The following is a 23,635-nucleotide window of genomic DNA, read 5'->3' as shown; positions in this document are numbered from 1 at the left end:
ACCACCTTAAACATTCAATCTCTCCACCACCGGCGCACCATCTACAAGATGCACTGTAGCAACTCGCCAAGGCTTCTTCGAAAGCACCTCCCAAACCCGCGACCTCTACCAACTAGGACAAGGGCAGCAGGCGCATGGGAACACCATCACATCCAAGTTCTCCTTGATGTCACACACCATCCTGACTTGGAAATATATTGCCGTTCCTTCATCGTCGCTGGGTCAAAGTCCCGGAACTCTCTCCCTAACAGCACTGTGGGAGTACCTTCACCACACGGACTGCAGCGGTTCAAGCCGGCAGCTCACCACCACCTTCTCAAGGGCAATTAGAGATAGGCAATAAATGCTGACCTTGCCAACAACGCCCAGATCCTAGGAATGAATTTTTAAAAACAATGATACTGAACACAAGGACAGTTTATTTAACATTACAATACAGAATGGCTTAAAAAAATAAGTCTCATAACTAATTTAGCTATTTGTGTTGTATATTGTATTGACCCAATAGTGGGTTGGTTTAGTGTTTGTGTGTATTAAAGTATGCTTTACAACACTGTTTAAATAAGCGTAGACAATATCCTAGAATAAATGAGCAAAAAAAGTTCAAATGCTGAAAATCTGCAATAAAACCAAAAATTGTTGGAGACACACAGGGAAGTTGGCATCTGTGGAGGGACCAGATGGATCAATGTTGATAAATGCTGACTAGACCTGCTGTGTGCTTCAGGTATTTTCTGTTCTACAACAGGAATTGGAACGAGCTGATTCTGCCCCTTCCTCCCTAGCCCAGGGCACCATGGACAATTGTAGAATCCTATCATTGCTCCAGCTGGCTTTGCTTAGACCAGGATCAAGCCAAGGAACACTCCTAGTCTACATGGTTCAGTACCAGTTACCCACCGAGTCACTGGAGAAGCCTATTCAGATTTCCATCAATGTAAATTCAGTTCTGCTGTGATTGCAATTATCTTTATTTTATTGATTCCTATGAACAATGGCAGACAGTAGCTAAACATTATTCAGTTGAAATGTCCGTAAATCACTTGTGTTTTGATCTCATTGCTTTAGATGTTATTTTAGCCATCATCAAAATTAGTCTAATAGTCATCCAGCCAAAAGAATACACGTTCTTGTATGGAATATTGTACCTGTATATCGAAAAAGTCACTCGTATATTTTATGAGCATGATTTTACTGAAATCAATCTCTGTTCATCTATAATTTTAGTACAAAGCTCTAGTCTTTTCCAAGCTCTACCGGCTCCACATACCCAGCATATTGACTTCATCACCCACATCCTCACTTTCAAATCCCTCCACTGGCTTACCCCACACTACTTTAGTGATTTCCTGCCTGACATTCCTGTTCGCATCCTTCGCTTCTCTGACACCTAGTTACTCATGATTCTCCCCTCCATCTGTACCTCCACTCTGACCATTATACCCTGCTACCTGAAGCTCAATTCCTAGTTCCGTTTTGGCACCTCACGCTCCACTTTCAAAACTCTTCTCTTCAATCATACCTTCAATCCTCTGGCATGTTTCACCAGGTTTCCCTTCTTTTCAAATTAAGGAAGAGAAACAGTGAACAGTGAAGTGCTCTGCTATGTCTTCCTGAACAAACACATTTTTCAACACAGCCACACCAGAAGGAACAAAACAATACCAAAGATGAAATATCTTTAATATTTAAAAAGTACAAAACAAAAAGGATGGATACTTGAAAGTTTGTTTTATACAAATATATCATTTTCCTAAACAAACTTACATAGATGTGTAAAGAAGTTTAGAAAGGCTTACACCAAAACCTAGCACAGAAAACTGTTGTTACATTAACAAACTTGTAAAAGATTACAACCGTAACTCAAAATTGAACAGACAATATTGTGATAGGTAAAGGTGCATCAGTAGATTACGTTACTTTAACAAATTTATTACCAGAAGTAGACAGTAATCCTGTACGAATCCTGACTTATAAGAATGTGAGTTTCCAAAGTATGGTACGAAGTGTTGCTCCAGTAATAACCAGTGTAGTAACCTGAAGGTTTTGTACCAAAATAAATGACAGGGAGCTCTCACTTTACTTTTTAAATTAGCTCCAGGTCCTTGATGCCTGGTAAGGACCATTAGTGGTCAGAGTGCATAAGAGACTGCTTTCAAATTCAAACATGCAGGATGTCAGAGATTAGTACTTGCTGGCCACTAAATCCAAACACAAAATACATACAATCTATTAATCTGAAAGTGGGAAACTCGTGCTTTTGTCTCCCATTCTGACAAAACCTTACGATAGTCATTAGAATACAATAAAGCAGAACTCCAAGCTATCACTATACTTTTTAAAATTTCAATACACAGCTAACTGGTTACAGCATAATATTCAAAAGTCCCAAATCTGCATCTTGAATTTTATTGCCAAAATTATATCACTCCCTCTCATCATATTACATCATTCAGTGGACTTGGATTGAACAGATAATTCAAGAAACATGTCTAAGTATTAACTTGCAACATTATCAGTGCATTAAGAATATAGGAAACAATTGTCATCAAATTTTAAGGCCTATACTGAAGAATTTAAACTCTGGAACATGAATTAATTTTAGTTAAAGACTCATTTGTTAATGTCTGGATGTTCAGTGAATTAACTTAATTTTGGGATTCACATTTTAAGAAATGTTGCCATATAAATCACCCATTAACTACTTTTTCTTTTCTGCAATGATTTGGCATTTACAAGTCTATTTACGAACTCATTTTTTAAAGAAGCAACACACTGTTGAGTCACTTTCACACACGCCACTTGAATAGCACTGAGCACCAGCCACACACCATGCATCCTCTTTGGCTGTGTTGGCATTTAAATCCCTTCATGGGCCGGAACCTACATTTGAGTTTGAACAAAACATAGTGCTCAGCGTGAACTCAATTTTTAGTTCGTTCAGCCTTATTTGTGTGTTAATAATACCAACATTGTGCTGTGCTGTTTGAATGAAATGGACAGAAAAAGGGATTCAATGCAACAAGGGTTTAGTTAAATTAAAGGACAGTCACTTGTAATAGCACACACAAAAGCAATTTTCAAAGACAATTTGAAAATCTAAAATCAGGCATCATACAGAGCCAGTTCTGATGAGAGGTCATCGACCTGAAACGTTAACTCTGTTTCTCTCTCTGCAGATGCTGCCCGACTTGCTGAGTGTTTCCAGCATTTTCAGTTTTTATATCATATAAAGAGTTAATCATAACTGGTTGGTGATGGGACTAAAATCTATTTAACTTCAATAACTTCAATCTTGCTTAGATTTCTCAACAATATGAAAAGGATGCCTGCAATTATAGATAAACATGTATTTCATCCAAGCATGGAATTTGAAACATGCCAAAGCAGTGGCTTTGTATTTAGAAATGTTTTGACAGGTCCCACAGCTGGGAGCACTGGAATAAAGCTGCTTCCATAGTGAGGTACAAGATAATACTTTTGTGATTCAGTTTAGCAGTCAAATATAGCTCCCAGAGAGGGTTTCTGAGAAACACCGTTTCTGATAGGAGCTTAATACCCTCTAAAGTCCATCCTACGCTGCAGAAATCCTAGTCAGACTTTTCGTGAAGTGGCTATGAACCACAATAATCAACTGTAATATGCTTCTACCTGCCATTACTTCTGTTTTTGAGATGTCTGCTCAGAAAAGCATTTTTAATTGATATGGACTGTTATATAGACATTAACATTATTTTTGTGAAGCTTGACTTGTTTCAATAATGCAAATTAGTGTTTGCAATTGCATTTGGGATTACTGTGAACTATTGTTCATTACCAATAACATTTCAATTAATTTTAAGTGGGGTACCACTCTTCTGCATAGTACTTTTCCATAGTGGCAAAAAGTGGGCAGTGGTGTACCATAGGGATCAGTGCTGGACCATTGCTGTTCATCATTTACATTAAAGATTTGGACTTGGGAAATCGGAAGTACAATTTGAAAATTTGCATACGACACCAAATTGGGGGGTGTAGTTAATACAGAGGAGGACTGCGACAAAGTACAGGAAGAAATGAATAAACTTACAAAATGGGCGTGTAATTGGCAAATGAATTTTAATATAGATAAATGTGAGGTGGTACATTTTGGTAGGAAGCATAAGGAGGCCACATACTCCTTGGAAAATAAGTATTTAAATGGGGTAGAAGAGCAGAGGGATCTGGGAGTACTGATAAACAAATCACTAAAAGTAGCAATGCAGGTTAATAAAGCCATTAAAAAAGCAAACAAAGCACTGGGGTTCATTTCTAGAGAGATAGAGCTGAAAAGCAGAGAAATTATATAAGTTAAACTTGTATAGAACGTTGGTGAGACCACATTTGGAGCACTGTGAAATGTTCTGGTCTCCATATTATAAAGAGGATATAGAGGCACTGGAGAAGATGCAAAAATGATTTACTGGAATACCAAAACTGAGAGGTTATACGCATCAGGAAATATTGAAAAGGTTAGGGCTCTTTTCAGAAGACTGAGGGGTAACCTAATAGAGGTCTTCAAGATTACGAAAGGGTTGATAAGGTAAACATAGAGATGTTTCCACTTGCAAGGAAAACCAGAACTAGGGGCCATTAATATAAGATAGTAAGCAATAAATCTAATAGGTAATTCAGGAGAAACTTCTTTACCCAGAGAATGTGGAACTCAATGCAAGAAGTAGTTGAGGTGGCTAGCATAGATGCATTTAAGGGGAAGCTAGATAAACACGAGGGAGAAAGGAATAGGATATGCTGATGGGGTTAGATAAATTAAGGTGGAAGGAGGCTCGTGAGGAACATAAACACCGGCATGGACCTGTTGGGCCAATTAGTCTGTTTCTGTGCTGTACACTAGTATTTATGGGGGGGGGGGGGTCTCAACACCTATGATACAAACCTATAATCTGAATACAAAATCATTCCCCCCAGCTTACTTAATTACTTCAGCTTATTGTCTGACTTCTCCTGCAGTAAATTTGTTAATTTGAGTTATCTTTATTTTGTTTCTCCATTAACCATGAATGAATGATGAAATTAGTTAATTCAATATTTGTATTTGTAGATTAGTGAATCCTAATCTTTCCAAACTAGCCCTGCACAGGATTCAGAAGTAGAATGTTACCTATTTATAGTTATGCTAAACCATTATAAATCACTGGTTAGGGTTCAGTTGGAGTATTGTGTCCAATTCTGGACATCACACTTTAGGGAGGATGTCAAGGCCTTGGAGAGGGTGCAGAGATTTACTAGAACGGTACCACGGGTGCGGGACTTCAGTTACGTGGAAAGACTAGAGAAACTGGGGCTATTCTCCTTAGAGCAGAGATTGTTAAGAGGAGATTTGACAGAGGTGCTCAAAATCTTGAAGGGGTTTTGATAGAGTAAATAAGGAGAAACTGTTTCCACTGGTAGGAGAGGACAATTTCTTTATGCAGCAAGTTATGAAATGCAATGCACTGTCACAAAGGGTGGTGGAAGCAGATTCAATAGCAACTTTCAAAAGGGAATTGGATATACACTTGAAAAGGAAATATCTGCAGGACTATGGGGAAAGATCAGGGGAGTGAGAGAGTAATTGGATAGCTGTTTCAAAGAGCCGGGAGCCGGCACAGGCACAATGGGCCGAATGGCCTTCGTGTTGTATGATTCAAATCACACTGCATTTGCATGCAGAAATCAAACAGTCTTAGGATCCTAACTGTGGCTATCTTGACATGGATATGGATCAAGTCTAAAAAATTAGGTTTAGTTTAGTTTACTGGTATCACTAGACTGTAGGGAAAACAATTAAGAAAATAGCTTAACCAGTGTGCTTTGTGTGTGAAACACTCATTTCATCACCTACAATTGCTCTCCCCCACCTCCTCAATATCATTCCTCTAACCACTAGTATGTCACCCTGATGGTCTATCATTCAAAATATTCTTTCCAGTCAATTCAAGTCACAAAGGACAAAATCTATCATTGCACTACTGTTTTCCACAATTCAAGGAGACAACATATGAAAATTTCACGAACCCATTATGAGTTACCAGAATCCAAGTAAAAACACGGATTTAGTACTTGATAGAGGTTAAAGAAGCAGACAAAAACATTACCATTGGAACGGAAACACAAAAATCTTTAATGCATGACTGAATTGCAATAGTGGACATCTTTGGCCTCTTCCCTCCACTGCCCAGTTTGTCTTTAACCTGTTGATATAGTTAATTAAAGCTGAAAAGCCCAGGAACAAAAATAAAACATTTCTACTGCTGCTTCCATTGAGTGTGTTATTTTTAAACTACACATTACACAAATGTTGGTAGACTATTGAAAAGGCTATTACTTGCCATCTGGGTTATTATTGACAGGAATTAAGACATTAACTATTCCAGGCCTGGCTCAATTTCAATTCCACAGCCATCCCAGCACTTGGGCACTCCTGTATCTCAGATCCTTTCATTTAAACTCAGCTGTCAAGGGTATTCCTTGCTATACAACTACCTAGGATTGTCCGTATCTTTTCATTCTGTAAAGCCTATGGTTGGTTCTAGTAATAATTGGCTTCTGCTGATTTGCTCACGTAGAAAACCATTGCAATATGTTGCACTGGTCCATGGTCGGAGAGCTTTCATTTTGCAGGTCCTGAATGGATTTTATTTTAAATTCTAATGGAGCCGAATGTTTGTCTTGGTTAAATTTGTGCGTAAGATAGTGAACAAAACAGAAAATTAGAAAAGGAAGCAGTAAAAAATAAAATTAGTCAAGGGAAAAAAAAATCTTAAAATCGACTACGCAACCATTTTGGCACCGCTGATGGTGCAGCACTGATCCTTTAACTGGCAGCAGAACCACAAATGTTAATAATGTAATTTAAAAAGGACTAGAAAATGAAGAAATTAAAAATTAGGTTAACACTCCTACCTCATCAAGTGGCGGTGAGGGGCTGAGAACCAGGTGCAGATTAAAGCAATATGGCTTAACCTCGAGAGAATACACTTTACTGCCCCAGCATGAGTTTTTCCCATGCCAGTCATTCCTAAATTATCAACTTACTGAAATGCATGGGCACTGTAGGGTTATGGAGCTGGTTCCACTAAAATCTGGGTTGAGATTGGCCAAACCTATTTCACCTTGGAAATGATTATCGACAAATAGGAAGGACTCAGGCCATTCTTTCAGTGATCTGGAAAGTTTGACTCGCTCAATGAGGCTTCCATTCACACTTTTGGTTAGGAAATTGTGTATACCTCAGCAGGCCGTACAAAATCTGGAATAAAGCACACTGCACAGCGTAGCTTTGGGTAAAGATTCCAATTATGTTGCATCGCTTCTTTTGCTGGGTTTATTTAACAACTGGACTGCCATTTCAGATTAGGTGGGCATTTGGGTTGTATTTTATGTTTAAACCAGCAATGAGCTGCAATTCAGTTATCTCCCAATTTTGACTGTCCAGCCGGTATCACTCTCAACCAGCAGCGGCAGCCCAATTCTTAAATATGCCCAGTGAAAGACCAGGATGACGGATTCTGAACGTGACCCTAAATGAAGCATGCTATATTTTAAGTGAATTTTATACAACCTAGTAAATATAGACCCCAGCCTGACACGATTTCAGATGATCATTGATGCTGCTATACATTTAAAAAAAAAACACAACAATAGAAAGATACATTAAGTTTTAAAATAATTCCCAAGTCACCACAAGACTATTTATTACAGTAACTTGAAGGGTACTTCAAGATCAATACTTATTTATTCACACTAGACTTTCACCAACAACCCAGAAAATAACTTTTGACCCCAATATTTCTTTCAATTTTAGAAACTAGGGCATTGCAGCTTTAATCTTCTCTCACTAGAAACTGAAATAACCTACAACTACAACTGCAATATGTGCCTTTTACAATCATCAAGTAATTCGACAAACAGACTTCTGTTGTGTTTTTCTAAGTGTATAAATACACAACACGTTTCCAATTACTTAATTGGAAGAACAGTTACAAGTTTGTTTTTACCTTGCACTAGGTTCTAAGGGATTCATTAATGCAGGAGCTAGATTTAACCGATGCAAATCATCACTCAAAAGTACTAAATCCTCAATTTCACTTCCTTTGAATTTTCTTTTACATATCTTCACCGTAACCTTCTGTTTCAAGAACAATTTCACAGCTTCCTTAGCGGCCATTTCTCTGGCACTCACTTTGCATTTACCATATCCTGTAGCCAAATACACAGACTTGCACCTTAGTTCACACACAATCCCGTCACGGGCAGAGCTTTGTGGTAAATGTAGTTCAGAAATGTCTTTCAGGGGAACACACACACTTTCAAGGGTCCCCTTTGTTGATTGTATGGTGTTACTCAAAATGCCCAAATGATTAAGCTCATTGCTGAAACCACCAGCTGACACCAGCTTCCACGCTATAGCCTTGTAGAGTTTATTGTAAAAGGTCTGCTTCTCTTTTACAGCTTCAGGAGTTAAACTCACCACCGTTATGGGGGTCTTGCAGCTTTGCGAAACAGGGGGCCCCGCAGCCTTTTGGGAACTCCCCACAGATGCAGGCCGATCAACGACATCTGGCTGAATATTGAGCTTAACTTCTGCAGAATTAGAGGAGAAATGCTTGGTCTGTGCTGGAGCTTCGGGACGATGTGGCAGTGTCTGTGGATGGCTGACTGGAACTTGCGTAGGAGTGCCAACTTTCTTTACTTCACTCTCTTTTGAGACTTGCTGGACCTCCTTCTGATTTGAGCTAGCGGATGGTTCAGGACAGGCCGGAGCTGGACAGACCGGAGCAGGACAGACCGGAGCAGGACAGACCGGAGCAGGACAGACCGGAGCAGGACAGACTGGAGCAGGACATACCGGAGCGTGAACCTGGGGTTCAGGCAAAGGAACCGATGGCCCACTAACAGGAAAGCCATCCAGGCCTGGGATTCTGTTGTGACCAACATCCAGGCTGCCATTTCCTGTGCATTCGGACGTTGAAGCAACTTCTATGCACGTATCTTCTTTAACTGGCTTTTTCTTTGCACAAGGTTGTTCCTTTATCGTTTCTGTTGAAACAAACATAATTGTGTGGAATCCATGTTACAGCACACACTTCAAATTGAAGCTTTCTGTTGGAATTATGTTAAAAATGTTTGGTGTCCAAAAACATTTAAAAGTACTGGCAAGAAATTCAGGTACAGGACGCCACAGCTAAGCATTACAGTTTAAGAGTTATTTCACTAATTAAAAGAAAAAGGTATCTGCCACTTGAAGAAGTTGTTGTTCTTATAATCAGGGCCACTGGTTTACAGTGGCTGAATAAGCCATTTTAGGGGGATATTTAGTGTGTAAGGGGATCACATTTGCCAGTCTGTTTCTAATTAAGGTCATTAGTTTATGGTAATGGAGTAAGACTTTTATTACATGGGCTTCGGGAGTTTTCCAGAATTTTGGGAGTCAAATTCCACAATTCTGTCCGTTTTCCATGAAAAATGCTATGAGTGGCTCTGTTTAGAATTCAAAGTGGAGAAGAGGAAAATCAATTAGCCACATCTAGCTCATCATTCCTAGTATTTACCCCATTGCTTTGTTTAAAATCAGGTACCTATTGACGCTAAATGTGTTCATGCCTGCAAAATCAGCATTGTCATGAAGTTTACCTGCAGCCCATACTGAATAGGTGACATTTTAAATATTTCAGCAACTCCAGCCCCGTATAATTTAACTTTCAGAATTACTGTTATTGAAATTAAATGGGAGATGCCTTCAAAATATCATTCGTTGAAGTTCAAACCCTTATTTTCTCAGCTACATTTTGCATGGTCTAATAGTCAAATGCATGGTTAAGTCAGGTTTTTTGTCATATTGTATAGTCTATGTGCTGCATTACTAATAAATGAAACTATGGTTAAATGGAAAATTTCTGTTAAAAGCAGCTAATAGTGAGGCAAAGTACCCTCTTTTTCCTCAAGAAAGAATGAAAACGGAAAAGCCAGGCGTGTCCTGGCATTTGGCTTGAGTGGTTGGTGCTCAGGAGAAAGTTACCTGTCTATCTGTTCCGAGAACAGAAATGTCAGAAGACAGAGGCTGGAATTAAAGGGAATTAAGCCACAAAATTACTTTTTCTGATGGTTCTGAAACACTATTGAATCGTCCGAGGGTCAGCCCATTCTCCATTCTGAAAACTTTTCATTTTAGTTAATTTTATTCAATTCTAATTTAAGCAAAGTTCTTAGGTTTCTATAGGCTAGAATTTTCTATGGCTTACCACCCGGTTTCTGGGCGGTATTGGCCATTATGGGCGGTAATCAGGTGAGCGAAAATGTCCTCACCCGAGTTACGCCAGCAGTTTCGAGGTACCGCTGGATTTGGCTGAGCGATGACCCGTATGTAAGCTTTAAAAAACCGCCCACAAGGATCAGCGGAGCTGGGCAGTAGGTGCGTAGTTCTTCAAGAAACATAGAAAATAGGTGCAGGAGTAGGCTGTTCGGCCCATCGAGCCTGCACCACCATTCAATATGATCATGGCTGATCATGCAACTTCAGTACCCCATTCCTGCTTTCTCTCCATACCCCTTGATCACTTTAGCCGTAAGGGCCACATCTAACTCCCTTTTGAATATATCTAACGAACTGGCCTCAACAACTTTCTGTGGTAGAGAATTCCACAGGTTCACAATTCTCTGAGTGAAGAAGTTTCTCCTCAACTCGGTTCTAAATGGCATACCCCTTATCCTTAGACTGTAGCCCCTGGTTCTGGACTTCCCAAACATCGGGAACATTCTTCCTGCATCTAACCTGTCCAATCCCGTCAGAATATTATATGTTTCTGTGAGATCCCCTCTCATTCTTCTAAACTCCAGTGAATACCGGCCCAGTCGATCCAGTCTCTCCTCATATGTCAGTCCTACCATCCCGGGAATCAGTCTGGTGAACCTTCGCTGCACTCCCTCAATAGCAAGAACGTCCTTCCTCAGATTAGGAGACCAAAACTGAACACAATATTCCAGGTGAGGCCTCACCAAGGCCCTGTACAACTGCAGTAAGACCTCCCTGCTCCTATACTCAAATCCCCTAGCTATGAAGGCCAACATGCCATTTGCCTTCTTCACCGCCTGCTGCACCTGCATGCCAACTTTCAATGATTGATGTACCATGATACCTGGGTCTCTTTGCACCTCCCCTTTTCCTAATCTGCCGCCATTCAGATAATATTCTGCCTTCCTGTTTTTGCCACCAAAGTGGATAACCTCACATTTATCCACATTATACTGCAACTGCTATGCATTTGCCCACTCACCTAACCTGTCCAAATCACCCTGCAGCCTCTTAGCGTCCTCCTCACAACTCATACCGCCACCAAGCTTAGTGTCATCTGCAAACTTGGAGATATTACACTCAACTCCTTCATCTAAATCATTGATATATATTGTAAATAGCTGGGGTCCCAGCACTGAGCCCTGCGTCATCCCACCAGTCTCTGCCTGCCATTCTGAAAAGGACCCATTTATCCCGACTCTCTGCTTCCTGTCTGCCAACCAGTTCTCTATCCACATCAATACATTACCCCCAATACCATGTGCTTTAATTTTGTACATCAATCTCTTATGTGGGACCTTGTCAAAAGCCTTTTGAAAGTCCAAATACACCACATCCACTGGTTCTCCCTTGTCCACTCTACTAGTTACATCCTCAAAAAATTCCAGAAGATGTGTCAAGCATGATTTCCCTTTCATAAATCCATGCTGACTTGGACCGATCCTGTCACTGCTTTCCAAATGCGCTGCTATTTCATCTTTAATAATTGATTCCAACATTTTTCCCACTACTGATGTCAGGCTAACCGGTCTATAATTCCCCATTTTCTCTCTCCCTCCTTTTTTTAAAAAGTGGTGTTACATTAGCTACCCTCCTCTCCATAAGAACGGATCCAGAGTCGACAGAGTGTTGGAAAATGATCACCAATGCATCCACTATTTCTAGGGCCACTTCCTTAAGTACTCTGGGATGCAAACTATCAGGCCCTGGGGGTTTATCGGCCTTCAATCCCATCAATTTCCCGACTAAAACCTTCAGTTCCTCCTTCTCGCTAGACCCTCGGTCTCCTAGTACTTCCGGAAGGTTATTTGTGTCTTCCTTCGTTGAAGACAGAACCAAAGTATTTGTTCAATTGGTCAGCTATTTCTTTGTTCCCCATTATAAATTTACCTGATTCTGACTGTAAGGGACTTGCGTTTGTCTTCACTAATCTTTTTCTCTTCACGTATCTACAGAAGCTTTTGCAGTCAGTTTTTATGTTCCCAGCAAGCTTCCTCTCATACTCTATTTTCCGCCTCCTAATTCAACCCTTTGCCCTCCTCTGCTGAATTCTAAATTTCTCCCAGTGCTCAGGTTTGCTGCTTTTTCTGGCCAATTTATATGCCTCTTCCTTGGATTTAACACTATCCCTAACTTCCCTTGGTAGCCACGGTTGAGCCACCTTCCCCGTTTTATTTTTACTCCAGACAGGGATGTACAATTGTTGAAGTTCATCCATGTGATCTTTAAATGTTTGCCATTGCCTATCCACCGAAAAAGGTTAGTAATTGTTTTTTTATTAATTATTTCAAAAATGTGTTGTGGTGATTTTGTTTTAAAGTGGCTTGGGAATGTTTTTTAGATTTTTTTAAGTTGCTGTTTTTTGAAAAATTATTTTTTATTGTTTTTCTGGTGTTAGGCCCAACCTGCAGCCTCGGGGTAAATTTTTATTGATTTTTTAAAAATTTTCGCCCATTTTGTTTACAAACCACTTTTTTTTCCCAGAATGGGGGTGCAAGGCCCATGCTTTTCGCTCAGCGGATTTTTTTATTTTTTGGGGGAGAAGTTTTCGCCGGCGATATTCTTCCCAGTCTTAGCGGTCTTTTGGGTGCCGATCGGGTGCTGGCGGGCCGATAGGAAATTCTAGCCCTATATAACTAATACATATATTTACTGTTTATGAATGTGGCATGTAATATTTCATGTGTTCCTTGTGTGGTTTGCTTTTTTTTTTATTGCAAATGAGATTCTTTGGCAGGAATTTGACTAATTTATCACTAATTAGACAGTCAAACTTAGCACTAGGGGGGGCCAGATAGCTGTCTTATTTGAAGAAGCTTCTTGAATCCAGCCCAGACAGATGAGTTTCCTCCTTCTGGTGTTGTAAGCTTCCTAAATGAAATGAGCTTGAACAGTTTGAACTCAGCTTCTAGTCGATCCAGATCCACAGAATTGAATCACCTACAATTCAGCATTCGTGATATGGGCATCTCACAGAGAAGCAGCTGCAAGGATGCCTATTGTGGGAAACAAAAAGGTCGCACACGAGCAGCAATCATTCTTGTGCTGTTGCACATAGCAGAGGGAGCATGGCTCAGCAATTGGTCTATAACATACCCGACTTAGCTATGTTTGGTGTCGACACTGGGTGTCAAAAACGGAAATCTATTCCGTACCCTACCACTGACATCCCCTTATAAAACGTATAAATAAAAATAAGAACTCAACATCAGTACATTTGTATAAAGTAGTCCAGCCTTAGAGGAAGAAAACTGATTAACTCAGCTTATTTAGAGTAAAGCCCTGAGTTACCATTATTTTAAATATTTCATTGAACAGATTGGTTAAGACACTAATAAGATTATGTATTATGTTGCTTCTTTCTGTGCTGTTCTCTAAAACGAGTTGAATAAATAATGCTAATACCTTGTCTAATGGGTGAAACAGTTAACCGACAGCAACATAAATTAGAAGTAAAGAATGGACGAACTTGTATTTATACAATGCCTTCGACAACATCAGGGCCCCCCAAAGCCCTTCATGGCCAATTAAGTAAATTTAAAGTGCAGTCACCATCAGGGAAACAAGGTAGCCAATTTGTACATAGCAAGGTCCCACAATCAGCAATGAAACATATGACCAGATAATCTGTTTCAGTCATGGTGGTTGAGTAATAAATTTCGGCCAGGACATTGAGAACTCCCCTGCGCTTATTCGAATAGTGCCATGGGATCTTTTACGTCCACCCGAGAGGCCAGGCGGGGCTTCAGTTTAATGTCTTATCCAAAAGACAGCATCTCTAACAGTGCAGCACTGATGTGCCAGCCTAGATTGTCAATTTTCTGGACTGGGACTTGAACCACACGGTCTTTGTCTCAAAGGTGAGAGTATTACCACTGAGCCATGGTTGACACCTAATGTTTAATTGGAATTGTGGAATCACACAGCACAGAAAGAGGCCATTTGGCCCGTCATACCTGCGTTTTGAAAAAGGCTATCCAATTAGCCCCACTACTGATATTCTTTCCCTTTAGCCCCGCAGATTTTAATAAAGGACCCATGTTTGTCAGAATTTAACCACAAAATGTAGTAGTACTTATCTTTAAAATACTATTATACCCAGCACAGAATAAATTGCAGCTCATTTTAATGCAACAGGTAAGCAAGGTCAGAGGGGACCTTTAAAATTACACTCTAGTATACAGCTAATCTGCTAACCATTGCTGTTTGAAAGCTCTCTTTTCTTCACCTTATTGGCAACCAACATGTCCCTTGTTGTGTGGACTGGAGCATCGGTAACTTTGATGCCTTCTCCCATCTGCAACACTTTATCCATCACTGCCTCTGAGTATCTGAATCACAAAAATGACAAATAGTGCCAGCCAGTTACAATGTGCACACCAAGACCTGCAGGTAGATATGTGAAGAGCAACTACATTAGCAATTACTTGACTTTTAATCAAGTTCAACGATGTGTGTGTAGAGCGGACCTTTGATTTGAATCTGATCAATTCAGATCTGCTTTACGCAGACTTAGACTGGTCGGTCCATTCACCTTTTGCAATAATGGAATCATACAACACAGAAAGGGGCCATTCGGCCCATCCTGCCTGTGACAGCTCTTTAAAAGAGCTATCTAATTAGTCCCACCACCTTTTCAAGCAGTGTATTCCAGATCATAACTCACTATGTAAGAAGAAAAGTTCCATGTAGCAAAATTGGGGACAGACCATTTTAAGAAGTCCATTTGAGGATTTTGCTCACTTGGGTCGCAATTCCAATGGTGTATGAAACATAGAAAATAGGTGCAGGAGTAGGCCAGTCAAGCCTGCACCACCATTCAATATGATCGTGGCTGATCATGCAACTTCAGTACCCCAGTATGGGACAATGAATAGATTGGAAACTCCCAATATAGCATTGATAATGAAAACCCCACCCAGATGAACACATAATTACTGGGGTGGTGCAGCATGAATCCAGCCTTTTCAACCAGAGCCCTTGGACCCAGGTTCATATTTATGAATTGGCAAATGTTGAGCTCTGACTCTGAGCCCTGCTATTGTGGGGAAGTGGTGAACAGGAACGAGGGAGAAAGGAGAAGTTAGAGGGAGTGGTCTGGGTGACTCATATGTACCTCCTAGAGTGCATTGACTGACACTTGAAAGCAAGCTTCCTGTCCTCTCATTGTGCTAGGTATAAACCATAGGGCAAGGTAAGCACAGTAAACAATAGCTTTTAAAAACATACCCTCAAGGTCACAAATACAAATTGTCTCTCTGCTTCTCAACCACTTTCTAATTCTTTGCCTCCCTCTACATTTCTGATGGTCTTCCAAGTTTTCTTTTCTCTCTCACGATACTAACAATTACTGGCAGGTTTAAGCTAAATAACTACTGGCGAGTTTAGAGACAGCAGCAGTTTGAAGCATGTTGTATTGTCGGGAGTTGACTTACTGATACTTTTTTCTGGACTGCAGTAGGAGGTCTGCAAATTACGTACATTTATTCAGAATAGATAAAATTCTGATGCCATGTTGACGAGTCAAGTGTATGCACTAAAAGGTTACTTACAAGGGTTGGAAAAAATACCCACACTTAAAACTGTTGCTTGAACTTTTTTTATTGACTAACCGAGTGTCGAACAGGCGTGAAAACATAGCAGCATGTTTAAGCATCTCTGGACCAAGTTACTGAGAAATCTACACGTAGAACTTTTGTTTGCTGACATGAAGTTTGCATTCTCTCCTGATATACAGTCAGATCTTACTTGCCTTGTATCCAGAGAGCTTAGGCACAGACTGGTAAAAATCCCACTGTTTGTCCAGCCAGGATCACTCTACTGTTAAGAGCATTGGCAGAGCTATCTGGAGCCAAGTGGGAAGTATCCTTGTCCAGTAACAGGTCTACCCTTTCAAGATAGAGGCAGAGAGGTTGTTTCCACTGGTCGGGGAGACTAGAACTAGGGGGCACAGCCTCAAAATACGGGGGAGCCAATTTAAAACCGAGTTGAGAAGGAATTTCTTCTCCCAGAGGGTTGTGAATCTGTGGAATTCTCTGCCCAAGGAAGCAGTTGAGGCTAGCTCATTGAATGTATTCAAATCACAGATAGCTAGATTTTTAACCAATAAGGGAATTAAGGGTTACGGGGAGCGGGCGGGTAAGTGGAGCTGAGTCCACGGCCAGATCAGCCATGATCTTGTTGAATGGCGGAGCAGGCTCGAGGGCTGGATGGCCTACTCCTGTTCCTAATTCTTATGTTCTTATTAAGTTCCATTAGTGAGCTAAGATGGCTGATCAATCATAAACAATTCCCTGAAGTTCTGTTGACTTATTTGGTTAGGGTACTGGATTATCATGTCAATTATAGACAGTTGATTTGGGTCCAAACTTCCATTGCCAAACATGTCACCTTTGAGCCACCTCAATCTAAGAGATCCCACTTATAGCGCTCCACCTCCCTTCACCACCCCCAAGGAATATACTCAGAAATTGGTCTTTAGATAATTAGCAAGCAAGGGTGAGAGCCCTCGCTGCAGTCACAACAGCCACTAGAAGCTCCCCACGAGCATGTTGAGCAGCACATCAGCATAAAATGTGAGTGTATTGTATTGCCACCATAATCGTGAACCCTGTATTGACCATCTCCATTTTGGATCGGTGGCAGTGTTTAAAGGTAATCACTTGTAGCCAGAGAATCACCTGCAATGGCTTCCCTTCTCGCTCCTGCACAGTTAACTCTGGAGCAATGTTCCATTTAATTTTTTTTTGCTGCGCGGACCCTTTAACTGGCTGTGAGGCCCATTCAAATTTTCATGCTAGTGCGGTTTCTTCCATTGAAAAGCCGGTGAGCAGCCTGCACGGGACCTCCAGACCAGCGTGCAACCGCGTAACTTAGCAGGACCGTTGCTCTGGAGTTATTAGTTATTATAAGGATCTATCCTAGGCTCCCTCCTATTCCTCATCTACATGCTGATATCATGTGAAAACATGTCAGGTTCCACACGAACGCTGACGACACCTACCTCACCACCACCTCTCTCAACCATTACCGGCTGTGCTTTCATTGCCTCCATCCTATGCATTGGAACGCCCTCCCTAAATCTCTCTACTTTTTAAGATGCCCTTTAAGACCTACCTCTTTGACCAAGCTCTTGGTCACCTATCCTAATGCCTCCTTATGTGACTCAGTGTCAACTTTTGTTGGATGACACTCACGTGAAGCGCCTTGGGATATTTTACTACTTTAAGGGCTCTATAGAAATGCAAGCTTTTGTTATAAACTCTCTCAATACCTCTCACTGGGTATGCAACTTGACTAGCTCTCGGTCCACATTTGAATGAATATATCCCAACCAGACACAGCAATCTGACTTTTAAAATGAAAATGTTCCCCTCTCTTTAACGATGTAGAAACATCACTATTAAAGTTCCCCTCCCTAATGAATTCTCAAATCTCAGAAAGCAAATGCTAGAATTGGCAAGAAAGTGGCAACCTGAGGGAAGTTTTCAAAGAAAAGCAAAATGAGGGATTGTATTCCCTAGAATTTAGACAGTTAAGCAGTGATCTGGTCAAAGTTTAAGATATTAAGGGGAAGAAATAGGGTAGAGAGAGAAACTATTTCTGTTGGTTGAGGAGTCTGGGACTCGGGGGAAGAGTTGTAAAATTAGAGCCAGTCCGGTCAGGAGTGAAATTAGGAAACACTTCTACACACAAAAGGGTGGTAGAAGTTTGGAAGTATGAAGGCGGCAGGAATGGGGTACTGAAGTTGCATGATCAGCCATGATCATATTGAATGGTGGTGCAGGCTGGAAGGGCCGAATGGCCTACTCCTGCACCTATTTTCTATGTTTCTGCAGGCAGCAATTGATGTTACATCAATAGTTAATTTTAAATCTGAGATTGATACCTTTTTGTTAACCGAAGGTATTAAGGGATATGGGCCAAAGACATAGAGTTAGGTTGCAGATCCGCCATGATCTCATTGAATGAGGAGAGCAGGGTCGAGGGGCTGAATGGCCTCCTGTTCCTATGGTCGAGGGGCTGAATGGCCTCCTCCTGTTCCTATGGTCGAGGGGCTCAATGGCCTCCTCCTGTTCCTATGGTCGAGGGGCTGAATGGCCTCCTGTTTTTATGGTCGAGGGGCTGAATGGCCTCCTCCTGTTCCTATGGTCGAGGGGCTCAATGGCCTCCTCCTGTTCCTATGGTCGAGGGGCTGAATGGCCTCCTGTTCCTATGGTCGAGGGGCTCAATGGCCTCCTCCTGTTCCTATGGTCGAGGGGCTGAATGGCCTCCTGTTCCTATGGTCGAGGGGCTCAATGGCCTCCTCCTGTTCCTATGGTCGAGGGGCTGAATGGCCTCCTGTTCCTACGGTGCCTCCGAAGGCTGGGGATGGAGGAGCTGCTGCGGGGAGCTCTGCACATATTGCTGTTTGATGATGAAAGGCGCCGAGCTGCTGTTGCGGGAGCTAGGCGGCCCCCGGCCCGCACTCACCGACAGCCCAGGAAGACGTGGTTGGCCCAGACCATGGACAGGGCGAGCAGCCGGTCAGTGCCGAGCCCCGGCAGCGCGCCGCTCGCCGCCTTCTGCTCCTCCTCCATGTTGCGGAGGATGAACTCGCGCCGGGCCTTCCAGTGCTTCTCCGACTCGCAGCTGCCCCTCAGCGTCTCCACCCAGTCGGCCAGACGCCGGTTCTGCTGCAGGAACTCGGACACGACGTCCGCCCCATCCGCCGCCATCACACCGCGTTCCTGCCGCGGCATCCGGGCGTCCAGCGAGGGAGAGGCAGCGCCCTCCTCCTCCGCGGGGCTGGGAGGTACTGCAGGCAGCGCCCCCCCCCAACACCGCGGGACTGAGAGGTACTGCAGGCAGCGCCCCCACAACACCGCGGGACTGAGAGGTACTGCAGGCAGCGCCCCACCAACACCGCGGGACTGAGAGGTACTGCAGTTAGGGTTAGGGTTAGAGCCCTCCTCCTCCGCGGGGCTGAGAGGTACTGCAGGCAGCACCCCCCCCCCCCCCACCCCAACACCGCGGGGCTGAGAGGTACTGCAGGCAGCGCCCACGCAACACCGCGGGACTGAGAGGTACTGCAGGCAGCGCCCCCCCCCACCCCAACACCGCGGGACTGAGAGGTACTGCAGTTAGGGTTAGGGTTAGAGCCCTCCTCCTCCGCGGGGCTGAGAGGTACTGCAGGCAGCGCCCCCCCAACACCGCGGGACTGAGAGGTACTGCAGTTAGGGTTAGGGTTAGAGCCCTCCTCCTCCGCGGGGCTGAGAGGTACTGCAGGCAGCACCCCCCCCCACCCCCCAACACCGCGGGTTGAGAGGTACTGCAGGCAGCGCCCCCCCCAACACCGCGGGACTGAGAGGTACTGCAGGCAGCGCCCCCACAACACCGCGGGACTGAGAGGTACTGCAGGCAGCGCCCCACCCCTACACCGCGGGACTGAGGTACTGCAGTTAGGGTTAGAGTTAGAGCCCTCCTCCTCCGCGGGGCTGAGAGGTACTGCAGGCAGCACCCCCCAACACCGCGGGGCTGAGAGGTACTGCAGGCAGCGCCCCCCCCCCCCCCAACACCGCGGGACTGAGAGGTACTGCAGTTAGGGTTAGGGTTAGAGCCCTCCTCCTCCGCGGGGCTGAGAGGTACTGCAGGCAGCTTCCCCCCCCCCCCACACCGAGGGACTGAGAGGTACTGCAGGCAGCGTTCCCCCCCCCCACACCGCGCGGTTGAGAGGTACTGCAGGCAACGCCCCCCCCCCACACTGCGCGGTTGAGAGGTACTGCAGGCAGCGTTCCCCCCCCCCCACACCGCGCAGTTGAGAGGTACTGCAGGCAGCGCCCCCCCCCCACACCGCGCGGTTGAGAGGTACTGCAGGCAGCGCCCCCCCCCACACTGCGCGGTTGAGAGGTACTGCAGGCAGCGCACCCCCACACCGCGGGGCTGAGAGCGTAATGTCTGTAAGCTTGTAATATTTGTAGCTCCACACTGTGGATGTGGAGGTATTGTGCACTGCAAGTGCAGGGTTAATAATAAACAGAACCAGGCAGATTTCCAGAGGCTTCCGAGAGAGCTGCCTGCCATGTAGGAAGCTGTGTGTGCTTGTGCTCTGTGAATATATCACATTTGACGACGAGGATGGGATTTTTCGGATGATTTAAAGCTTAAATTTTGTTGGTGAACGATTCAGCCAGCCGACTTTGGAAGTTTCTGTCTTTGGAATAAAGCTACAAAATCCGAGGTAAAATACAGGACACGGTGTGAACAGCTAGAGATTAAAATGGCAGCACCCGCAGGTGTAATCGGACATTTGGGGGAATATAGACACGGGAACGTTTTAAAGCATATGTGGATCGGCTAGAAATGTTTTTCACTGCAAATAACATAATCGAAGTTCTAGACAATGCAGTCCAGAACCGGGCTGTGTTGGAACGTAAGAAAGCGATCTTCTTATCGGAGGCAGGTCCAGCATTATATGATACTCTTGTAAATCTGCTTGTGGCTGACGAGCCAAAGGACACAATGCTTAAAGAGATTTTAACAAAGCTGGAGCAGCAGCACTGTAACCCCAAACCGTTAGAAATTGCTGAAAGCTATCGTTTCGGGATTCGGAATCAAAAGGCTGATGTAAGTATCAGTGATTACATCGTTGCATTAAAAAAGCTATCGATGCACTGTAATTTTGGAAACTTTCAAAACCAAGCATTACGGGATCATTTTGTTTGTGAGGTTAAAAATGATGCGATCAGAAGGAAGTTATTGACAACGGATGACTTGACTTTTGAGATTGCTTGTCAGACAGCGAGGTCGATGGGCATGGCGGAACAATATTCCCGAAAATTAAATAATAATTACGGTCGTCAGTCAACTGAGGTAAATCACCTGCAGGTTCAAAGTAAAAGACGGTGGGGGCCCAAAGTCTCAGAAACTGGAAATTCTAACAGAGCATCAAGGTCGTGATATAGGTGCCTTGGACAACACATTGCTCAGAGTTGTCCATACGTGAAGGCAGAGTGTTTCTTCTGCAGAAAGACTGGGCATCTTGCGAAGGCATGCCGACTGAAGGGTAAACCAGTTTTTAAAACTATGAGTCCAGCGTTCAAAGCTATGAGTAGAAATTCCAAGAGACTACATAGCATGGAAGAACAATAACAGGACGAGGAGACGTTAGAGTTACACGTCATCAGGAGCACGAGGTTAACGGAGAGCGATTCTGAAAGCATCAAAATCCACATAGATGTTGCGGGATTCAAGATACCAATGGAAATTGACACGGGTGCATCCGTGAGCGTAGTACCGGAGTCACTGTACCTTGACAAATTGTGAGATCTTCAACTGGAGAAATCCAAGATAGAGCTGCGAGGCTACTCGGGGGAGAAAATCCCTGTGGTAGGTCGTATCACCGTACTGGTGAAATATAAAGATCAATTTCAGAACTTGCCTCTAATAGTAGTGAAAGGAGACAAGTCTGCCTTACTAGGAAGAAATTGGTTGAGCTCACTGAAGCTGGATTGGAGTAAGATTTTCATCAACAGATGAGCTTATCAAGAAGTATCCGAAGATGTTCTGTGAAACGGGCAGTCCGATCCAAGGCTTCAAGGCAAGTGTCAGGGTACAGAAGGACGCTAGATCGGTTTACTACAAGCCACGTTCCGTACCATATGCACTCAAGGAGAAAGTTGAGCAAGAACTCAAAAGACTAGAGACTGAGAACATTATTTGTAAGATAGATTGATGTAATTGGACTACACCCATTGTTGTTGTACCTAAGTCCGATGTTAAGGTAAGATTGTGTGGTGATTATAAAGTAACCGTAAACCAGAGGGTTCTAGAGGGTAATGTCCCCAATACATTGCCGAATATAGAAGATTTGTTAACAACACTGACAGGTGGTCAGATCTTCTCAAAACTGGATCTTACGAATGCCTACTTACAGCTTGAACTAGATGAGGAGTCCAAGTCATGTTTGGCTATAAATACTCATCTAGGCCTATATCAATTTAATAGGCTACCATTTGGAGTGTCTGCCACCCCTGCCATATTCCAAGGTGTGATGAACCAGATTTTGCAAGGTATTGAAGGGGTAGTATGTTATTTGGATGACAGACTAATTTCAGCACCAAATAGGCAAATTCATAATAACATATTGAATGAAGTCCTCAAACAGCTAGAGAAGCACAGAGTACGAGTGTCTGCTCGTAAGTGTGAGTTATTTAAAAACTCAGTGGAGTACTTAGGGTACAGAGTAGACAAAGATGGTTTACATCCAACCATGAAAAAATTTGATGCAATTAGAAATGCACTCACTCCCAGGAATGTCACTGAACTTCGTTCATTCTTGGGCCTTTTGAACTATTATGGGAAGTTCCTACCAAATTTGGCTACAGTATTACATCCACTGATGAACTTTTGAAAAAACAGGTCCATTGGAAGTGGTCAAAGGAATGCGATACAGCATTCAAGGAGTGTAAAAACAAATTGGTAGAGAGCACCATGTTAGTCCACTATGAAATATCTAAGGAGATTAAGCTAGCATGAGATGCCTCTCCGTAAGGAATCGGGGCAGTAATCTCCCATGTATTAAGTAGTGGGGAGGAGAGACCAATTGCTTTTGCTTCAGGCACTCTCAGTGCAAGTGAGAGTAATTATACACAAATTGAAAGGGAGCTTTCGCATTAATTTTTGGGGTCAAGAAGTTTCACAAATACATGTATGGTCGTAAGTTTACCATCGTTATGGACCATAAGCCCCCAACAGCAATCCTCCATCCAAAGTCCCCAGTTCTAACATTACCTGTAGCCCGAATGCAGAGATGGGCTTTGATTTTGTCAGCATATACATATGATATTGAATACAGATGATCAGCTGATCACAGTAATGCTGATGCAATGTCTAGATTGCCTTCCCCATCACAAGTTACACCCGATAGGGAAGAAGTGTTTTATTTTTCATACATTGATGAACTGCCAACCACAGCTGAAGAGATTGGTAGAGCAACCAAACGTGACCCAGTGATGTCAAAGGTGTATGAGTATATTGCAAATGGATGGCCAAACCAGGTAACAGACAAAGATACACATCCATTCTTCATTCGTAGGAATGAATTATCAGTAGATAAAGATTGTATCATGTGGGGTGCAAGAGTGGCTATACCAAATAAATTCAGGTCCAAATTATTAGGAGACCTCCATGACCAGCACTTGGGAATGTGCTTGACCAAGAGTTTTGCACGCAGTTATTTATGATGGCCGGGTCTTGATAAAGATATAGAGTACATCGTGAGTCAGTATACGACATGTCAATTGGTAAGCAAGCAACCACCATCAGTACCTTTACAGCCATGGA

The 23,635-nt window shown here is 43.0% G+C and overlaps 1 protein-coding gene across 2 annotated transcripts; it reads right to left on the bottom strand.

Moving 5' to 3' along the window:
• Positions 1-1,665: 1,665 nt before the first annotated feature.
• On the bottom strand, positions 1,666-19,099 carry LOC139263038 (protein CDKN2AIP homolog A-like). Of its 2 annotated transcripts, none has more exons than XM_070878529.1 (3): positions 18,785-19,099; positions 14,510-14,643; positions 1,666-9,060 (listed from the first exon to the last, which is right to left on the bottom strand). In XM_070878529.1, the coding sequence occupies exons 1-3, from the start codon at positions 19,051-19,053 to the stop codon at positions 8,015-8,017; spliced, it is 1,449 nt and encodes a 482-aa protein (XP_070734630.1). In that variant the 5' UTR covers positions 19,054-19,099; the 3' UTR covers positions 1,666-8,014. The 2 variants fall into 2 exon arrangements, with proteins under 2 accessions (XP_070734630.1, XP_070734639.1); XM_070878538.1 differs by having other exon boundaries at positions 8,978-9,060; positions 14,541-14,643.
• Between the last annotated feature and the right edge of the window lie 4,536 nt (positions 19,100-23,635).

Source organism: Pristiophorus japonicus, chromosome 1 (assembly GCF_044704955.1).
Source record: "Pristiophorus japonicus isolate sPriJap1 chromosome 1, sPriJap1.hap1, whole genome shotgun sequence".
NCBI classification, from domain to species: domain Eukaryota; kingdom Metazoa; phylum Chordata; class Chondrichthyes; family Pristiophoridae; genus Pristiophorus; species Pristiophorus japonicus.
The sequence above is the reverse complement of the archived record's forward strand: the minus strand, read 5'-3'. Positions and strand labels throughout refer to the sequence as shown.